The following is a 20,744-nucleotide window of genomic DNA, read 5'->3' on the forward strand; positions in this document are numbered from 1 at the left end:
TTGGTTTTTACTTTGATATGCATTTTCAGCTGTGAGACCTTTTGTTAAGATGTGTGTGAGAAGTGTAGTAACATCCACAAGCAATATGAATGCTCCTGAAGTAAATTTCAATTGTCCCAGATAAGAGTATGAATACTTATGCAATGAAATGATTTAGGTATTTTATTTGTAATAAATTTGCAAAGATGTGTAGACTGATGTGGGAAAAAAAGGAATTTAAAGCAGTTTAACATTAGGCAGCAACATAAATGACTTTCGCAAGGCACTACATACTGTCATAGATGCTATGGTGTTAATACATCATACTAAGATAATAATATTTACTAAACCTTACCCCCAAAATCTAACCCTAACACAACCTGTTGCCATTATTAGTCTAGCTAAACATGACACAAGCATTTTAAACAATGAGCACTGCTTCAAATGTCTGTTTTTGAAAGGATTTACTATATTTGTAAAGACATTTTCAAAAAAATGGACCCTCATAGGTACAGCCACACCTGAACACGGACCCAAAGCACATTTATAAAAGGCACAGTCACAATACAAGTGAAATAAAGGAAGGTAATATAAAGAGCTCAAGGTTCAGCCTGTTAATAATTTCGACAAACATCACACATCCCTTTCTATCTGGCGCACACACAGCTAGATGTATGAAGCAAACAAAAGAGAGGACAAAGTGAACAGCAGTGGCTCTCGACCCCCCTCCTTGGCATACTGCGTTGCCATGGCAGCAGCCTCACGCGCTGCCGCAGCCGTCTCCATGCCAACAGTGGAGCTATAGCCTCACTGCGGGGATGAACGGTGACTGCCGGCACCTGATGTCCGCATGCACACGCAAAAACTCACACTCAGACACACTCAAATACATCAACACAAGCACTCAAATCCACAGGAAAGACACACAGTGTGTTTTGCACTCTCACAGGCACAAAACATGTCACACATCTCTTGATTTCTCAGATTGAAGCCGCAGGTGTGTATGTGTGTGTCATTCATCTCTGTTTGTCTCTGCCTCTCCATCTCCCCGAGCTCTAACCGATGCCCCTGCATGCAGAGTGTGTGCATACAAGCCACGGAGAAGCAATGCACACACACACTTTGCACATCCAGGACAGCAATGTTAGTTTGTGAAGGACACAAGGGTGGGATAAGATAGAAAAAAAGAGAAAAGATTGAGTGTAAATACTTTAGAAAACCATCTTCACAATCTTTCTTTCTCTTAGAGGGAGGAAAAAGGCTGAGAGGGAGCACAGGGCTGATGGGAAAGAGCGAGTTTTATTTGTAGTGCATTACTGAGGAAAGAGAGAAAGAAGAAAGGCAGGAGTGAAGCAAAGGAGAAGAGAGTTCCAGAGAGGAGGAGAGAATAAGAGGAGGTGAGTGACAGTCGTGGGCCACCTGACCTCCAGAGCGACAGCATGAAACGAGGCACAATCTCTCGCCTGCGGCACCTACCGCCACACACTCAGAGGAATAATCTGTCTGTTTTCGAGTCCAGGCAACATGACAGACACATATAGCATTCGACACACATCACTGAACCAGCGCCGGAGGAAAAACACTTTACACACACACACACACACACACACGCACACGCACACACAAGTGAAGTCCGAGAGCATTTATGGTTGAGGTGAGCCACTTTGTCTGTAATGGCTGATATTAGTTGAATTCACAATTGCATATCATGGACATTTTTCAACAGATCAACAGGTCAGAGCACACATTCTCTCACACACAGTGGAGTTTAAACTCTCTGTAAAAGTTTCAACTTGATCTCGACAAAAACGTACCTGTGGGAATGTTTTCACAAGATGCTTAATACGTACGTCCACTGAGTGGCACTAAAACAGTGTTTGATTATATATCATGTTCGACACATATGGTGCATTTTATCTGACTTTTTTTTTATACGTAACACCGCAGTTCTGACTTGAAATGTCCGTTGAGTGGTGCTATAACTCTAATGCTCTGTGGCGTTTTAAAATAACGTACCATCTGCATTATACCTAAACCTACCCAATAGTATGAACAAAAGCAAATGTGACATAAAAATGCAATCACAAGCATGCCTTTTTAGCTTGTTTTTCGATGTCTCATCTTTCAGCTCTTTCATTTGTACCCAAGGATTACACATCCTAAGTTCAATTCCGTGTTGACTGAGCTACCGAGCAAGCTTATTACATCGGGAAAACGAAACACCTGTATAGAGCTGTAATCATAACTGTGTATCAAAATTACAAGTGCTTGCTGTTTTACCGGCTCTGTTGAAAACTGAAGTGATATGTACTTATAGGTACGTATTTTGCGTCTTGCGAAAAAGTTCCCACAGGTATGTTTTCATCATGAGATCGGGTTGAAAACTTTTGGTCTAATTTAAATTAGATTAAATGTTTTTAATATTTAAATTACACTAGTTAGGGGTCATTACAAATGTTTGCAAATGACTATTTATTTAATTAAACATACAGTAAATATTGTGGAATTATATTAAAATAAATGTTTTCTATTTTACTATTTAAAATTTAATTGAATTCCTGTGATGGTAAAGCTGAATATTCATCAGCCATTACTCCAGTCTTTAGTGTCACATGATCCTTCAGAAATCTTTTTAATATGCTGAAACATTTCTGATTATTGATGTTGAAAACAGCTGTAGCATTTTTAAGGATTGTTTTGATGAACAGAAAGTTCAAAAGAACGGCATTTATTTGAAATACAGTAGATATTTAACTGTTTCATAATATAATATATACAGTAATATATTAGCATAATATAATATACTATAATTATAATATAATATATTTTTATATTAACATAATATAATATATCCCCAGCTCAGTGTGTAGAGAACACAACATAAGAACCCTTTGAATCATAACACAGCTTTAATCAAGTTTAAGTGCACTTATGAGCACTTGGTGTTTTGCCCCGAAGCCACCATAAAAATATAGCACAATAAACGCGAGTGATGATGGTTAAGAAAGAAGAAATCATGTTTGTACGCTCTGCATTTCAGCATGTTATAGTATATGAATAAGTGACCCATGAAGAGCTCCTCTGCTGACAAGCTGACAAGGTTTTGGATTATGATCATCAAAGAAAGCATTAAAAACATATATCAGAATATAACAGGATATATTCAAAGATGAATGGCAGGGAACCTGTTTTAAATCCCCAAACCCAGACAGTTAATATGCGCTTTAAGCTATTACAGTATAAGTGGATTATCAGGGTGCATATAACTCCAGAAATATTACATAAATTAAATCCCAACATTACTAATTAATGTATAAAACGTGACTAAATTTACCATTGTTCGTTGTGGTTCAACACTCTTGTTTTTTTTTTTCCTTTAATAAGTTAATAGTTTTATTCAGCAAAGACATTAAATTGATCAAAACTGACAGTAAAGAATTTAATATTTCGAATAAATGCTGATACTTTGAACTTTATATTTCTTCAAAGAATCCTGAAAAAATCTATCATGGTTTCTCTTTCTTCACTGATAATTGGAAATGTTTTTTGAGCACCAAATCAGCATATTAGAATGTTTTCTGATCTCTTACCAACCCCAAACTTTTGAGAAACAGTGTAAACATTAGTATATGTTTCCTTTCAGACTTATTTACTCAATTTTTTTTCTTTTATACAGCATACTGGTGTTTTGTCTATAATAGTCTGTTGCTATCATATTGTTATTAAACAGACATCTGTCATCACGAAAACCAAACAAAACAAAGATATTGTGGATGGAAGCATACGGTACGGCTGCTATGAGAGGTGGCGTCTCTCTCACACACTCAGAAAGGCTGTAAATTATCACCTCTGCTATAAGTGATCACACATTCCACCCGCCTGCCGCAGGCCTCTGATTCAGACCAATCACCGGAGACCTGCTCAATCTCCTGTGCTCTCAACTCTTTCTTTCTCTCTGACTCTGCCTCACACACATATGAACATTAGCAGAGGGAAAGGTGCAGTGATGAGAGGATTCATTCTCTCGGTCTCTCTCATATATAAACACACAGCACAGCAGCTCTTGATCTGTCATATTCATCACTCTCATCACATCATCTAACTGTGTGTCTTCACTGCAGGCTGTTCGCAGACGAGCAGCAGGTGAAAGAGGGAACTGAAAATCCCTGACTACATTACTACTGCCACAGCATTATCACATACGCACATACAGCTAGCTATCAAAACAAGGGACTGTGTCATTGCTTTTTAAGCAGCAATATTTGCCACCTGAAATTGATTTTCACTTTTATAATGGCATTTTGTTTCTAACCACATAAAAAACAGGTATGTCGTCCATTTATGACAGTTACTTGAACTGAATCAACTGCAGTAAATTCTCTAGACAATTATGGCTGTTATCTTTATAATCGACATCACCATACAGTACAAAATAGCTACAAATAATGCACAAAATGCATTTGACATCATTTAGACTGGTCCTTCTAGAATTCTATGGCTCTGCTTTCTGTTGTCTACCATCATAGTGGATCTTAAAGTAATCACTCTTTTAGAGCTGTTAAGATAGTTCTCTTTATATCAAGTGTTTTTAAAGCTTTTTTTCCCCATTGAAACCAACTTAATTTTAGCTGCACTTTTACCAGTAGTTGCCTTTGAGACAGTAAAAGCAGATATTTGACAGTGTTTGCAGAGACACTAAATCACCATTACAACAAAATATGAAAATATCATATAATACATAACAGACAAAAATGGAAAATTCACTATGCTATTTACATTTGCATATCTATGACATTTTTGTCACTTTAAAGGATTACTCTAGTTCCAAAATAAAAATGTATTGATAATTTATCCAAGATGTTCATGTCTTTCTTTTTTAATGAATACATATTCTCCATATAGCGGACTTATATGGTGCTCAACAGAATTAAGTTTAAAAATGCAGTTTAATGCAGCTTCAAATGGCTCTACACGATCCCAGCCGAGGAATAAGGGTTTTATCTAGCGAAACAATTGTTTATTTTAACAACTAATGCTTGTCTTGTCTAGCTCTGCAATGTGCGTACATACACTGTGCACAGTGTTGGGGAAAGTTGCTTTTAAAAATAAAGCATTACAATGTTGCGTTACTCCCTAAAAAATTAACTATTTACATTAGTTACTTGTAGTTCTTCTGGGCAGGGCTTGCTTGTTTGTGTTTAATATAATAAGTTTGATTTTCAGAAAATGTAAAAGCCCTTTCACACCAAAAAGTGAAATAAATAAGCCTGAGGCTGAAGGAAAAGTAAATTCACTTCTGTACAGTAGAACTATAGGAGAAGGAGGTTCAACAATTTTCAGCAATGAGGAAAATGAAGCACAAATGTAAGTTAATCTAAAGTAAGTTTTGCTTATTAGTATGGTTGAATTAGATCAACAAAGGTCAGCAGCAAAAAGTTTCTTGTAAATGAAAAAGTAATACTTGTAATGCGTTACTGAATACTTGTAATGCGTTACCCCAACATTGTCTGAGCACTCTGGTTCAATACAGTTAGGTTATGTCGAAAAACTCCCATCTCATTTTCTCCTCCAACTTAAAAATCGGCCTAGAATTCTGCAGAAGTACTGACCCAGTGTTTACAAAGTGAACGTGCAAGGAAGGTCAAATACCCTTTACAAAAAAAGGTAAAACAGTGATGTAGAATGATTTTGAAGTTAAAGTAGAAAATGCGATTTTTTTTAACATACCTTAACTGTCGGAGTGCATAGAGTACACATACGGATCGCTTGAGCTAGAGAAAACAAGCATTTGTGGTTAAAAAGTGATTACATATCTTTTTTTTTTTTTTTAAGAAAATGACAGATCGTTTTGCTAGATGGCTGCGATCATTTAGAGCCCCTTGAAGTTGCATTTTTAACCTTCAATCTGTTGAGCACCATTGAAGTCCACTATATAGAGAAAAATCTTGGAATGTTTTATTCAAAAAACTTAATTTCTTTGCGACTGAAGAAAGAAAGACATATCTATCTTGGATAACATAACTCAGGGAGTGAGTAAATGATCAGGAAATTTTTATTCTAAAAGTGGAGTAATCCTATAAGCAAGCCATGGTTCATTTCTGACCCTGCTATGAACGTAAATTGTTTGTAATTATAAATACTTCAATTATAAATACTACAGACTTATCCAAAGTTTCCAAATAAAACAAAACAAAAGACCAACCACTGAAATCCGTAATTGTTTTAAAAAGGACTCAAATGTTATTTATAAAACAAAATGACCAAAATGAAATAGGGCACATCCTGTAAACATCCTGTCAGATTTAGCAAGGAGGCAAGGAGGATAAATGTGACCCTGGACTACAAAACCAGTCATAAGGGTCAATCTGAAACTGAGATGCTGAATAAATAAGCTTTCCATTGATGCATGGTTTGTTACACTCAAAAAAATGATTCTACCACACTGTACAGTTAATTAAAAAAAAATCTTTTTCATTTAACACCATTGTGTTAGGTTTCCCATTTAAACAATTGCATTGTGTTAAACTGATTTGAAACAGTTTCGTTTTGGTTCAACTCAATATTTTCATTTTGAAAGAACGTATTTCAATTAAGCAGAGTTGAGAGTACATAAATTATTTTACTTGTGTAACTAGGAAGTGGATTTCCCCTTCCCATCATGCTTTGCACACGGCTGGATAAGGAGAGTAAATGTTGAAATAAAATTTTATTTTATGCATTTTTTTAATAAAATGATAAAATTGGGAGACTTGTTAATGTTTAATGTTCTTTTATGTTTGTATTTAAAACAGTTTCCAGGGGTTACCATTGTGGTGAATGCATAGAGCATGCATGGGTTGAGGACCTGATAACATAAGTTAAAGTTGTTTTAATAATAAAATAAACAACTACTTTGGGCATGCCATGGATGTAACAAAGCCATCTTATGGCTAATGCCTAATAAGTTGGTTAATGCCTAAAGTTAAGTAAATCCAATATATCATTTCTTGAGTGTAGAAGAATTTCTGCCTAGTTATTTGTTTTCCAGTTAAATGTTTTAGATTGAGTTCAACAAGCATAAAATAATTACTTCATAAACGTATCAATTTCATTGAAACTATATTTGATCAAATTGAGTTGGCCCAACTCAATTACATTTTATTGCAGGAATTTGTTTTTTATGAGTTGGGGTCACACATATTTATTGGATGGAAATCCTGCCCTCAATTAAATTGAGTTCATCCAATGACTTATTTTTTTGAGTGTAGGATATAACTATTTGAAAATCTGGAATCTGAAGGTGCACAAAAGTCAAAATATTGAGAAAAACCACCTTTAAATTTGTTCAAATTAAGTTCTTAGTAATGCATATTTCTATTGAAAAATTAAGTTTTTATATATTTACTGTAGTAAACTGACAAAATATCTTCAGGGAACATCATCTTTACTTAATATCCTAATTATTTTTGGCATAAAAGAAAAATCCATAATTTTGACCCATACAATGCTACAAACATACCCATGCTACTTAAGACTAGTTTGTGGTCCGGGTTCACATTTGAAAAGAATCACCAACTAAACACTCCTTCTGTATCTCCATTATTAAATGCCTTTTTTTTAAAAACAAAATTTCAAACATCTCCATAGATCATAGATTTCTTCATCCCTCCCTCTGTTTCATAGCAAATACAATTCCGTAACCTCTTTGAATGAGTCTACTCTGTGTGTGTGTGTGTGTGTGTGTGTGTGTGTGTACGTGTGTGCATGTGTGTGTGTTTGATCAATGACTTTTCCATTCGCCCCGCTGTCATGCGGAGAGTTCATCAGAGAATGCTGAAAGTCATATTTACTGCAGGGTAGTAACTCCTGCAATGGCCTTTATCTCTCTTCCCATCTCTCTCTTTCTCTCTGAGCCCAATCAGGGGGCTTGAGGATGTTAATTGAATTGGGCTGAGGGTCTCTTTCTAATGTGCAGCAGATGGTCAGGGCATTCCTGCTTCCTCTATCTCGCACACACGTGCACACATCATACACATAAGCACATATAAACACACACACATATGCACACGCACTAGGTGGCAGTGTTGTACTACCCTGGCCCAATGAGTCACGCTTAAAGCCTTAAAGCCATTATAAAGCAATGAATGCTGATCATTTCAAGAAAGCGACCGTGTGCGAGTTAGAATGTGAAGCTTTGCTTCTATGTCTATGCTCTGCTTAGCAAGTAAAGTGCCACCTAGGCTGTTTCTTCAACATACACCGATGTTCAATTTGAAGCTATTGATGTCTAAAAATGCTGTCTATGTGGGTATCCCACAGTCTATAACTACTAAATCACACAAATTCGCACACACACCAACCAAATTATATAGCGTACTAACAGAAAAAAAAACATAGAAGAGGACATGACCTCTCAAAATACCTAGTCATCAGCAAAACTGGGCTGGGACGTTCATCTGCAGCTGTGTGTGTGCATCCAAACAGCAGCATATGTGCGTCAGGACAAAAATGTGCACTGTAGCAAGCCATAAATAAAATACAGTGCTGGTAAGGAAGTGTATGTGTCTAATTTAATTACAGAAACTAACATATGCTAAAAGTGTTTGCATACACGGTTTGTACTGCGTCATTTGCTCAATGGTCAGTCGAACCTTCGGTGCAGGACGGTTTTACCGCATATTCTGCAGAACTGTCACTTGTGCAACTGCAGGGCAGGCAAAGAGATGCTTCTATGCACCGTATTTATCCAATGGGTGTGTGTGCGGTGTGCACAATGCGGGGCTGTAGGTGGTAATTACAGGTGATTTGCACTCCGTCCTGCTAAATGTGTGGAAACGCTCAATTATAAGTACACGGCAGCAAACAGAAAGCCTCTTCACTGCAGGACCATTAACGCACACACGGCTCCATCTGTGTGTGCGAACACTTCAGCTTCTATCATGAATACTATCATCATTAATCATCTTTTCTCCTTGCGGACGGGGCTGTCCGTTATTGAGAGCCTGAGTAATTTGGAATTGATTCTGTCCCCTGTATACAACCCCACCGCTGAATACTAAACACACAGTATTTGTTGATATGGCATACACCCCACCGACATAAAAAAAACAGAGGAAGAAATAGAGTGATCAAAGAAAAGTGAGAGAGGGAGAACTAAAGATAAAGCATATGTCCACCTTTTGTTGCAGTGCTGACGGGGACAAACAATACCAGGAGGTATGTGTGCTAAAAAGGGTGGAGAGTGAGGGAGAGACCACGTCCTTTCTCTGTTCTGCAGGATCTGAGCTTTTAGAAATAAGCAATATGAATCTTCCCTCTCTTTCTCTATATATCCCTTCTCTCGCTTTTTTCTCCCCGTGCCTACCTGTCAGTAAGACACCACCCCCTGTGATTCTCTCTCTCTCTCTCTCTCCCCCTAACACAGGTGGGTGTGAGACATGACGCATGTGACAGCTTATAGCACAGAGAGCTGCAGTCTTTATGACTCTGCGTATTAGCGCATTACTAAACATACACACGATCACATTTTCAACTGAGCTGCTTCCTACACAGACTTTTTTAGACAGTATGGGAATGCATGAGGTATTTAATTTGATCTTAACTAAAAAAGGCTGTGAAGGACAGAAGGACAGGCTAATCAATATCTTACCGGAGACCACAGATAAAAATGAATGACTAATTCAAAGCCCTAAAAGAAACTTTTTTGAATTCATAAACATATTTATTTTAGTATTTGCCTTATTTATGCACTGTTTCTCCAATTGAGAATGTCTCCACAGAGAGGTTTTGTCAGATTTAGTTAACATTTAGGAACAATTTTGCCCCAAAACTGTAGCTAAGTACAAACACATTTAGTTATCTATTAAAAACAAGAACATAGCTTTTACTGTTTTTTTTTTTTAAAAGAAGTCTCTTCTGCTTACCAAGCCTGCATTTATATGATCCAAAGTACAGCAAAAACAGTAAAATTTTCAAATATTTTGACTATTTAAAATAACTGTTTTCTATTTGAATATATTTTAAAATGTAATTTATTCCTGTGATTTCAAAGCTGATTTTTTTTTTAGCATTATTACTTTAGATTATATGAGAAGATTTTTTTCAGGTTTCTGTGATGAATAGAAAGTTTAAAAGAACAGCATTTATCTGAAATATAAATATTTTGTAACATTACAAATGCATCTTTAAAGCATCCTTGCTAAATTAAAGTATTAATTTAAATAATTTCTTAAAAAAAAAGCCCAAAATTATTCATACCTCTGGCAAATTCTGACTTAAAGTTACTTTTATTCAACCAGCACGTTTTTTTTGACCTGAAATGACACAGGCTTCTCCTAAATGATAATAAGACATGTACAAGAGGCATCATTGTGGGAAAAATATTTCTCAGCTTTTATTTACATTTGAACAAAAAGAGGCATTTCCAAAATTATTCATACCCTTTGCAAACTGTCACAGTCTATGAGAAAATCCAAAGTTCTATACCATTCCAAATAGTCCAAGCTGTTTTAAAGCATCCAAACTGCCTTGATTCATTGGGAACAGCTGTTTTAATCAACAGAAAAACAGAAGCTCTCTGCTGTTGGTTTGTGGACAGTCATGGCTAAGACAAAGGAGCTCACTGAGGACCTGCGACTGCGCATTGTGGCTGCTCACAAGTCAGGAAAGGGCTATAAGACCATATCTAAATGTTTTGAAGTTCCAGTGGCTACAGTGCAAAGTATTATTAAATAATACAAGACTTTCTGCACTGTAAAAAATCTCAGAGGACGTGGTTGGAAGCCAAAATGGACACCTGTGCTGGCTAGGAGGATAGTGAGAGAGGTAAAAAAGAATCCAAGGATCACCACCAAGGCCATCCTGATGAATCTGGGCTCTGCTGGTGGCAACATCTCAAGACAGACAGTTCAACGGACACTGCACACCGCTGGGTTCCACGGACACAGACCAATGACGACACCACTTCTCCAGAAAAGTGGTGAAGAAATGGTTAGCAGACAAGACCATTAACGTTTTGCAGTGGCCCCACCAGAGTCCTGACTTAAATCCAATTGAGAATCTGTGGAGGGAGCTAAAGATCAGGGTGATGGCAAGGAGGCCCTCCAACCTGAAAGAGTCGCTAAAGATGAATGTCGCTAAAGATGAATGGTGGGGGGAAATTGAGAATGAATGGGGGAAGTCACATGAGAGGAGGCAATGCCTCCATCGTGATATGACAGGTTATGTTTGGCTCTGATTGGTTCATGCAATAAATCCCGCCTTTTTTGTTTGTGCTCATTCCGCATTCACAAATCAGTCTGAATGAACAATGATGGCCCTAATGGGAAGACTAATTGAGAAAAGTAGGTAAACAACCCACACACTTAGATATATCACTTTGTTACATCAAAATAAGACTAATGGCCTGAAAACATGATCTGTGGGAGTTTTCAGTGAGTAATAAGCTTGGTGAAATTTAAAGTAAATTTCAGTGTCTGTGACAAATATTAACCAAGCTTTGATGACTGATGTTCTGAAAAATTCAAAAATAGTTAAAAGATAACTATTTAAAATAATAGCTGAACATAAGCTCAAAAAACAAATTTGTTCAAACTGTTACTGCCTTAAATTATTTTTTTGGAATAAATGTGAAATGTTTATTTAACCATGAAAATGTGACTGGGACATGAATTTACATTTGATAAAAAAAAAATAATAATAATAATAAAATAAATTTGAGGACTTTGCCTTATCATTTCTGTCCAGTATCAGGTGTGTAGGTGCAAGAATTTCACTTTAATGGTGATGAATAGGTTCTTTTAATTGTCATTAACTGAATTAACTGAACATAAAAAATGCTCATTTTAGAAGAACATTTCAAACAGCGTTTAGAGGCTTGTGCATCTCAACTCTTCATATATAAATGCTTATGTGTGAGTGTGTGTGAGCATATATGAGCGAATTCACATAAGAAATATCATAGACCAAATTGTCTCCAGAGACAAACTCTCGCAAAACAGTATTGACGCAATATTACATAAGCACGCAAAAATCTATATGAGAAGTCTCCGTAGAGACGTATAAAAACAAACCAACACTACGGAATTGCTCTTACATCAAAACGGACAAACAGGCAAAGACTTTCACAAACATCGCTTTTGACCCGTTTCCGACACATCCACGCAACTTGCACATAAACACGCCGGTACACGCACACACACTGCTTCCAGCTAAATACGAACAGGCCTGTAGGCATTTCCAGAAAACTTTCAGCCCTTGGGAAGGAGGCTGCTTGTACAAATGATTCTATTAGATTAGAGCTTTTGTGCGGCTGCCATATGCACAAAGCGTGCTCTCAAATTCTTATCTGCTCATAGCTCGTTTGTATAATTGTGAGCACTAAACACTTTGTGAAACTCCCGAACGGTCTCAATCAAACCCAAAAGAGCAACAGCATCATTTGAGCTCATCTAAACACAAGAATGAGTTTTCCCACTAGTATTTATTCATTCATAGACAATCAGTTTACGTTCTTGTCTGTTGTTACGTTCTACGTCTATTGGACCCTTGACTTGTTTGCCCAGAAGGCTTAAAGCAGCCATTCTGAGTCCTGCTCTCTAAGGAGATTGATAGTAATTATGTTTGTGTCAGAGCTCAAGGTGCCCTGGCATTGATAAGCCATTTAGTCCGTGTATAAAAACATGGCTTGCTGTCAAACACGGATTTGAACCGGACTCTGAGAGAGCATTGTCGTCCGGCCATTGGCTGTGATTCACACCCCAGTGAACTGCCCACCTAGACAGCATTTTTGGGCATCAAAGGTACATTTAAACACTGGATGTGTTTCAAAACCAACTGAGCTACACACCTAGCCAGAATTTGGGGATATCAAAGGTCCATTCGATCACTGGCTGTCTTTCAAAACCTAGTGAGCTGCTTATCTAAACAGCATTTTTCCACATCATAGGCGCAATAAATCCGATAAGAACATTTAAATATGCTTGTAATGCCCAAATTTCTGTCCAGTAGGCAGCAGGCGGCTCACTAGGTTTTAAAACACAGCCAGTGTTCTGTCTCATTTGCTCATTCTTTCTCTGTGCCACACAGAGTAATATGATAATGTGGAGTTACTGGCTCCTCACGCGTGGCGGTTCTCCCCTGCAGCAGGGCACTCCATCATGTTGAGGAATGGTGTTTTTTAGGCTATGGCTTGTTTTTTGGCACTAATATATTCACATTACGGTGCTGTAACAGCATGGATGAAGCCAGTAACAGTCCCTAGGTGGACAGGGAGTCTGCCACAAAAAAAAACAAACAAAAAAAAAAATTCTGCAATTACCCCTCGACTGGACACGTATGAAAGTTATGGTACAATTATGTCGCAGGAAAACCATTCCAATATATCAATTAGGCAAAGTCAATTAGGACAAATCCCCATTTAAGATGGAAAATCTGCTGGTGGAGGCTGTAGGCTGAAGCAAGCTGCTAGGGAAAACAAAGTGTTTAAGACTTGCGCAGCCTAACTTTATGTTCTTGTGCTTTCTTTTTCTGAAGGGAATTACACTGCAATTTAAATATATTGTGAATAAAATCAAATAAAATACTTTCTTGTTAGTTGGATAATTACGTGATTCTTCCCGTAAGAGTGGGCCGCCATTTGTAAATTTTATGTGTCTTGCTTCTGGTGTCATTAGCTTCCAGCTGTTTTTAGCTGTTCAAAACATATTATTTTAATGTATTATCTTAATTATGAACACAATGGTTTGTAGTTCAAACAGTTTTATCATTTACTGCACTTCGTTATTCTTCTTGTTATTTCCCTACGGTGGCTTATGAACTAAAAGTCTCAGACATTACCAGAAAACAGCTTACTTCTGCATTGAAAAATAAGGTGGATAGCAAATCTCTGCCACCTCAGGATGCTGAATCATCATTATAATCTTTTTAAGATTCTGCTTATTGAGCACCCAAGTGTCTGCAAACTTCTGACGTTTGACCTTCTGGAGCCTCTAGCTTCTCACCTCAGTTTGTGGTGACCTTTGTCTTTGTAGGGTGTGATGTCCAGAGACGTTTCCTCCCATGTCTTTGTGATGTCTTCCAGTGTCTGAAAATCAGAGGTCAGCATTAGGCTTTTTAATGTTAGCACTAATCTTTCCAGACACATTCCACCTCAGCACTGAACGCCACACTGTATAAGAGCTGGAAGGGCAGTCATTGTTAGACAGCTAGTTCCAGGGAAAGAACATTGTTTGGGGCCCCTGCAACAATAAACATCACAGATGGAGTCTTTCTAAAAATCCAGACATGTGCCAATGAAACTTCTCATTTACTGTATGTATTTCAAAACCTAGCAAGCAGCCTACATAGACAGTATTTTTGGACAGCATTCAAACATTTAAACACCGTCTGTCTTTTAAATCCCAGTGAGCTGCTTACCTAAACAACATTTTTAGGCATTACAGGCACGCCTGAACACTTGCTGCATTTTGGGCATCACAGGTACGTTTAAAGATTTAAGCTCTAGCTGCATTTTAAAACAGTGAGCTGCCTACCTAAACACTTTTCTGAGACATAAAGGTCTTGTAAAATGTTTTAAAACTTTCAGAGTCTGCAAAATGGTAATTATTTTACCAAAATAAGAGGAATCATACAAAATGCAAGTTATTGTTTATTTAGTACTGACCTGAATAAGGTATTTCACATAAAAGATGTTTGCATATAGTCCACAAGAGAAAATAATTGTTGCATTAGGAGCCTTATAGAACTTTTTGAATGTGAAGATCAGGGTAAACGTAACTTTTTTGTCTTCTGGGAAACATGTAACTATCTTTTGTAGCCTTTTAAGGGCAATACTAAATAAAAAAAAAACATGATATTTAGGCAAAATAAGAAAAATGTACACATTTCCATTCTGTTCACCCAAGTTTTCACCCCAGCTATTAATGCATGTTTTTTTCTTTTTGAAGCATCAGTGAGTGTTTGAACCTTCTGTAATAGTTGCATATGAGTCCCTCAGTTGTCCTCTGTGTAAAAAAAGGTAGATCTCAAAATCATACAGTCATTGTTGGAAAGAGTTCAAATACACAAAAATGCTGGAAAACCAAAGAATTTGTGGGACCTGAAGGATTTTTCAGAAGAACAGCAGGCAGTTTAAACTGTTCAGGGACTCATAAACAACTATCACTAAACAAAAAAACGCAGCTGTGGAACATTCAGGTAATGACACACAGTATTAAGAATCAAGGGTGTGTAAACTTTTGAACGGGGTCATTTTGATAAATTCAGATATTACTTTCTCTTGTAGACTATATGTAAACATCTTTTATGTGAAATATCTTATTCAGGTCAGTACTAAATAAACAATAACATGCATTTTGTATGATGCTTCTTATTTTGATTGTTTTTCAAAAGCTGAGCTTTTTTTCTCAAAAATTGAGCTGCCAATCTAGGTGGGATTTTGTTGTATTAAAGTCATATTAACATTCTGCGAATTTTAGTGGACAAAATCCACTTCAAGAAATCCATATGATCAGAGAATGATTTTGCCATGCAGATTTTGCAACTGGTTGAAGTTCAAGTCCATGTTGATCAACATAAAGCTGTTTGAAAGTAAATTCCGTATGAGCTGTGAATCATAAATGGCTATACTATTTACAATTGCCCCCTTGCAGTAAGTTTGATTGACAAGTGATCTGACCAATAATAATGCCAAATTTTCCATTTTGTCCAACAAACAAACCAGACAGGAGTAGATTAACATCAGTGAACTTGAACTTGGAAAATTGTATGTACTGATATCTTCCAACGGTTGAAACAAAATACCTTCTGATGTTCATTCATGTTTATTTCATGTTCTATTTAGTAAAGATTAAGAGATTAATGGTTCATGTGCCACTTGAACTGAGACACTATAACAATCTATCGTGAAACATTAAAGAGCCAAAAAACTGTATTAATTATTTGAACTTTTTACAAAATTTGAAAGCTGAGACTTTGTTTCATACCAAAAGTAACTTGCTCTGTCTTGTCTGTTGGCACGCTGTCAGTGTCCTCTTTGCTCCACAATGTATTTTTCACTGCGTGAGAACATGATGTGTGGTGGAACACATGGTGTCAATAGACAATGAATCATTTTTGCTCACAAAATTTGGCCGGAAATTACATGTGACCGCACCTTTAGAGCTAAAAAGATAGCCATCTATATTGTAAGGACATTTGACGACTAGTGACAGGAAAATACCATTAATCGTGGCCCCTGCAAAGTTCCCCAATAATAAACGTCAGAGTCGGGGTCTTTCCAAAAACACCAGGCAAGCACTATGCCAACGATGCTTCTCATTTACACTCTATCTGTCTTTCTCTTTTTCTCTCTCTGCGAGTGACTTCTAGGTGAACCGCTCTGTGCTTTGGGGGTTATGAGGGTTTGCTCTCCCATTGCCGCTCTCGAACCAAAGCTGTTGTTGTTGTAACCTCTGCGAGCGCAGAGCAGAACGTCTGGGAATCTCCCTGGGCCGAAAGCGAGAAGAAAGAGAGGAAGAAAGTAGGAGAGGGGAGGAGTGCAGCCTCCCACAGTCTGACAGCTGGACAGGGCAGCTCTCCTCTGCAGGGGCAGTAAAGGCTGCGCTGAAGGAAATTAAGCGCAAGGCTCATTTCCCCTGTGGCCGCCACACATGACCTGCGCCTGCAGCCTGGGGACAGACGCCTCCAGCAGCACGGCGCTCATACTGTACTGAGCTATTACTGAACACAGTCCAGGAAATTTTCCTTTTCAAGTCTAAAATAGGACTATAAACCAGTCGACTCGTAGGCCTGTTTCACACATCCTGTGTCTGCAGCACCAGAACGTATTCTTAAGCATTTCTGCTGCGTAACAGCTCTGCTCAGAAAATAAAGTGACTGATGGTTTACTACACTGCGCATTTCCTCCAATAGCAGCCATAAATTATAATACAAATAATATAATGGACATCGAAAGTGGGCCATTGAGAATTATTACGAACTTGATCGCCATGAAATCTAATTTACATGAGGAGGTGCAATGACATTTATATCCAAATGGTTTACACAGGACACAAAACGCAGCTTTAAACTGTTTAAAGTGTCTGGATTCAGTCAATCTTTACTGAATAAAAAGTGCTTTTTGTGAATTTGCATCAGGGTTTTTCAAGCAATGGGAGACTTATACTTCTCTCAGTATTATGTTGCTTCATAAAAGCCAATATTATAAACTATAGCTTTAATAAAAAGGTTTACAGTACGTTCAACATTTTTTCTGATGAGTTTTATAAAAGCCTGTTTCTGCATCAGAGTATGAAATGAATAGATAAACTATAGTTCAATAGTTGATAAGCTTTTTTTTTTTTTTTTTTAAAGTCTCTTATGCTCATCAAGACTGCATTTATTTAAAAACGTGTTAAATATTGTGCAATATTACAAATTAAAACCACTTTTATATTGTATATATTATATTATAATATATTGAATTTGAATATTTTAACATTTAATTTATTAATGTGCATTCTTTTTCAGGATTCTTTTATGAATAGAAATTTCAAAAGAAAAGCATTTATTATTTTTTAAAACCTTTGTAACAGTGTTTTAATTTATTGCATTCTTGCTAAATAAAAACAGTAACTTATTAAAAAAACTCAAACATAGTGAAAAAAGCTAACTGTTACTTAATTTCTTGTGAATGTGACTTTAAAACTCAAAATTGTAAAAATACTTGTCATAATTGTGACTTCACAATGTGATTATATTTCTTATTATAAAGTTTATTGGATAGTTACCTTTTTATTTTTTTTACTGTGAGGCAGAAACAGACTTCCATATACAGTAATGACATGCAGCAAAAGTACTTTATAGTTTTATTGCTGCTCATATGCTTAAAAGCTGTAATATGGATGCCAAATGGGAACCCAAAAGAACATATGCCTGCAGCACCACAAATGCATTGTGTGAAACAGGCCTAAGTATTAAAATTAATAAAAATCTGACTGTATAGCCCTAAAGCAGTTTGATAGCTTTGTACTCCTGAACACCACTGCCTTTACATTCAAACTCTTTGGCTAATAAAAACCACATCTGCACTGCTGCCAGATTCTTAGACTGGAGCTCTCTGCTGTGAATCTCTGCTGGGTTCGGTCTGACTACCGGATGTTACTCTGAGGATATCATCTTTGACCTTCCAAACCTGACCTCTGACCATAATTCTCCTGACAGTGACTTTCCTTTTCTCTTTAACATACTAAACCTCTGAGGAGCTTTTGCACTGTGAGAGGAGCAGAGAGAATTGAACCTTGATGAACCTACAGTCATTCAAAAAGACAAAAGTGATAGAAACCAAACAGAAGACACTCCTAAAATAAAGGTTCCAGATATTTGAAAAGGGTTTTATAGCCTCAAACTACTTGAAATGCTTTTTAAGCATTTATTTGTTTTCTACGAGGTCCACTTTTCCACAATGTTTTAAGTGAAATTTTCAGTAGTTTTCAATTTGAAAACTACAATTTGATTTATCTTTTGCTTTAAAAAAAACACAAATCCAAGACACTGATCTAAAGAACCTAACAACTAATAACAAGGACATTGTTCATTTCGAATAAACCACATACAGTGGCGATCTCAAAAACCGATGAGAAAAAGTTCTTTGTTGCTCTGAAGATTCAGAAAAGAACTCTTTTCTTATAAACTGTTCTCTGTAAAATCTTTCACTGAAGAATCTTTTCAAGTCTGAAGTGACAAAAGGAAATAATGAACCCAAAGGAGAAAGAAATAGTTCTGAAAAGGGATATCATACCTGTTCTATGGAGAGCTCTTTGCTGGCCGCTCCTGATATGTCACTGATCCGCTCAGCATGGTGGTCCAGGCCCAACGCCACAATCTTCTCCAGAGTAAAGTCTGCATGGGTCGGGTCAAATGTTTGCTGCACTTCTTGCCTTATTTGATCCCAGTGTCTAAAATAAACAGATCCACAGATTTTTGAAGATGAAATCAGACTGGCCAAGACGCTTTGACATTGACACATGAATCTGAGTTCAAATAGGGCGGAAAAACCTTTTATCAAAGCCATTTGATCTATTCCAAAACCTAATGAGCCGCCTACAGGCCAGCATTTTAAGACAACATAGACGCAGTTTCCGACATGAAGGTTTTTTTTTTTTTGTAAAGGTAGGCAAGTTAATTATGCTGGACTGAACACACTGCGCTGAAATAAAATAAATGCATGAGGATTAGGCAATAGATGATTGAATAGTTTTATTTCAATACAGATAAGTATTTAGAAAATGTTTCTAACACATACATTGCCGTTCAAAAGTTTTGGATCAGTAAGATTTGTAATGTTTTTTAAAGAAGTTTCTTATGCTCATCAAGCCTGCATCTATTTGATCAAAAATACAGGGGAAAAAAACAGTAATATTGCCAAATGTTATTACAATATAAAATAATGGTTTCTATTTTAATATTCTTTAAAATATCATTTATTCCTGTGATGCAAAGCTGAATTTTCATCAGCCATTACTCCAGTCTTAAATGTCACATGATGGAAACGGTTGTGCTGGCAAATAAATCAGCATAATTTATGACACTGCTGGTATATTTTTGTGGAAACTTCTAATCCTACTTACCCAAAACCTTTGAAATTTTTAATGTATTTACATATTTTTATATTACATATTTACGCTACCAGTCAAAAGTTTTTGAACAGTAGGATTTTTATTGTTTTTTGAAGTAGTCTCTTCTGCTCACCAAGTCTGTTTTCGATCTAAATACTGTATATATTAAAATGTAATTTATCCTGTGATTTCAAAGTTGAAATAAAAAAAGAAAGAATAAAAATTTACTAACCCAATACATTGGAACGGTAGTGTATATTGTTAGAAAGGATTTCCTACTTCCTACTGATGAGTAGATGAGTACAATACGGTGTATAACGTTATATATAACAATATTTCATCTTTTTTAAATACTCTTCAGTATTATAAGACAAAGTTCTGTGTAATTAAAAATAGATAATCTTATCCAATGTGTATATAGGTCAACATGCCTATATAAACATGCTTATACAGCTCAATTAGTTTTAGAAGAGTGCTATTGTGTAGGGCAGGCCTTTAGGAGAAATTAGGTTGGCAATTCATTAATCAAAATATCTAATGAAATTCTCAAGCTAAAATTCCAGAGAATGTGTGCTATTTGGAGTATTTCGAGAGCTAAAGAAAGATAGTCCACTGCCTTGTTTAGTCACAAAAGACTGGTCATGTTGACGGTCAGATTTTGCCATAATAAACAGGTGTGACGGGCGACGACAGCGCAAGGATTGAATTCTCCCGTGAGAGATCCCGCAGCCATGACGCACAGCTTGTTGTCTTCTCTCAAAAGAAATCCACAGAGACCGTCAGTACATCTGATCCACAACAAAACACCACACCGCTATTTCAAAAAAACATCCTGCCAATGACTGGCCCCTGTGAGATCGGGCCCAAGCATTCTGGGACGCAAACTCTCCTACGAGTGCCTGTTTTTCTTTTGCTCCTCTTGTCTCCTGTTCTGTCGGTCATGGACTTCTGAGGCTGGAGCTCTGTTTATTTTCATCTGCTTCCCTGATGTGCTGCGCCGGCCAGCGGGAGACGCTAACAGGGATCTTTCAGAGGGTTACATCAGTGTGATTAGTCGGCTGTCATCAGGGGAACGTGAGGCCTGTCTCTGCCGTCTCCACCAGGGCTGTTGTAGCACGCCTGATTGGGGCCGATGGGCTGTTGTTTTGGGAATGCCAGATCCAATCAGATGGCTTAGGGAGCGAATGACAG

General features: G+C 37.0%; 1 protein-coding gene across 1 annotated transcript in view; it reads right to left on the reverse strand.

Annotated features, from left to right (window-relative positions):
- Positions 1–20,744, reverse strand: part of LOC141332155 (dynein axonemal heavy chain 2-like) — a 326,684-nt gene that overhangs the window by 243,352 nt on the left and 62,588 nt on the right. Inside the window, exons 26-27 of the mRNA XM_073837257.1 lie at positions 18,737–18,893; positions 13,959–14,041 (exon numbers count right to left, since the gene is read on the reverse strand). Coding sequence (XP_073693358.1) covers positions 13,959–14,041; positions 18,737–18,893 — 240 coding nt within the window. The remainder of the gene's footprint in view (positions 1–13,958; positions 14,042–18,736; positions 18,894–20,744) is intronic.

The sequence above is a fragment of the Garra rufa genome, chromosome 3 (assembly GCF_049309525.1).
Source record: "Garra rufa chromosome 3, GarRuf1.0, whole genome shotgun sequence".
NCBI classification, from domain to species: domain Eukaryota; kingdom Metazoa; phylum Chordata; class Actinopteri; order Cypriniformes; family Cyprinidae; genus Garra; species Garra rufa.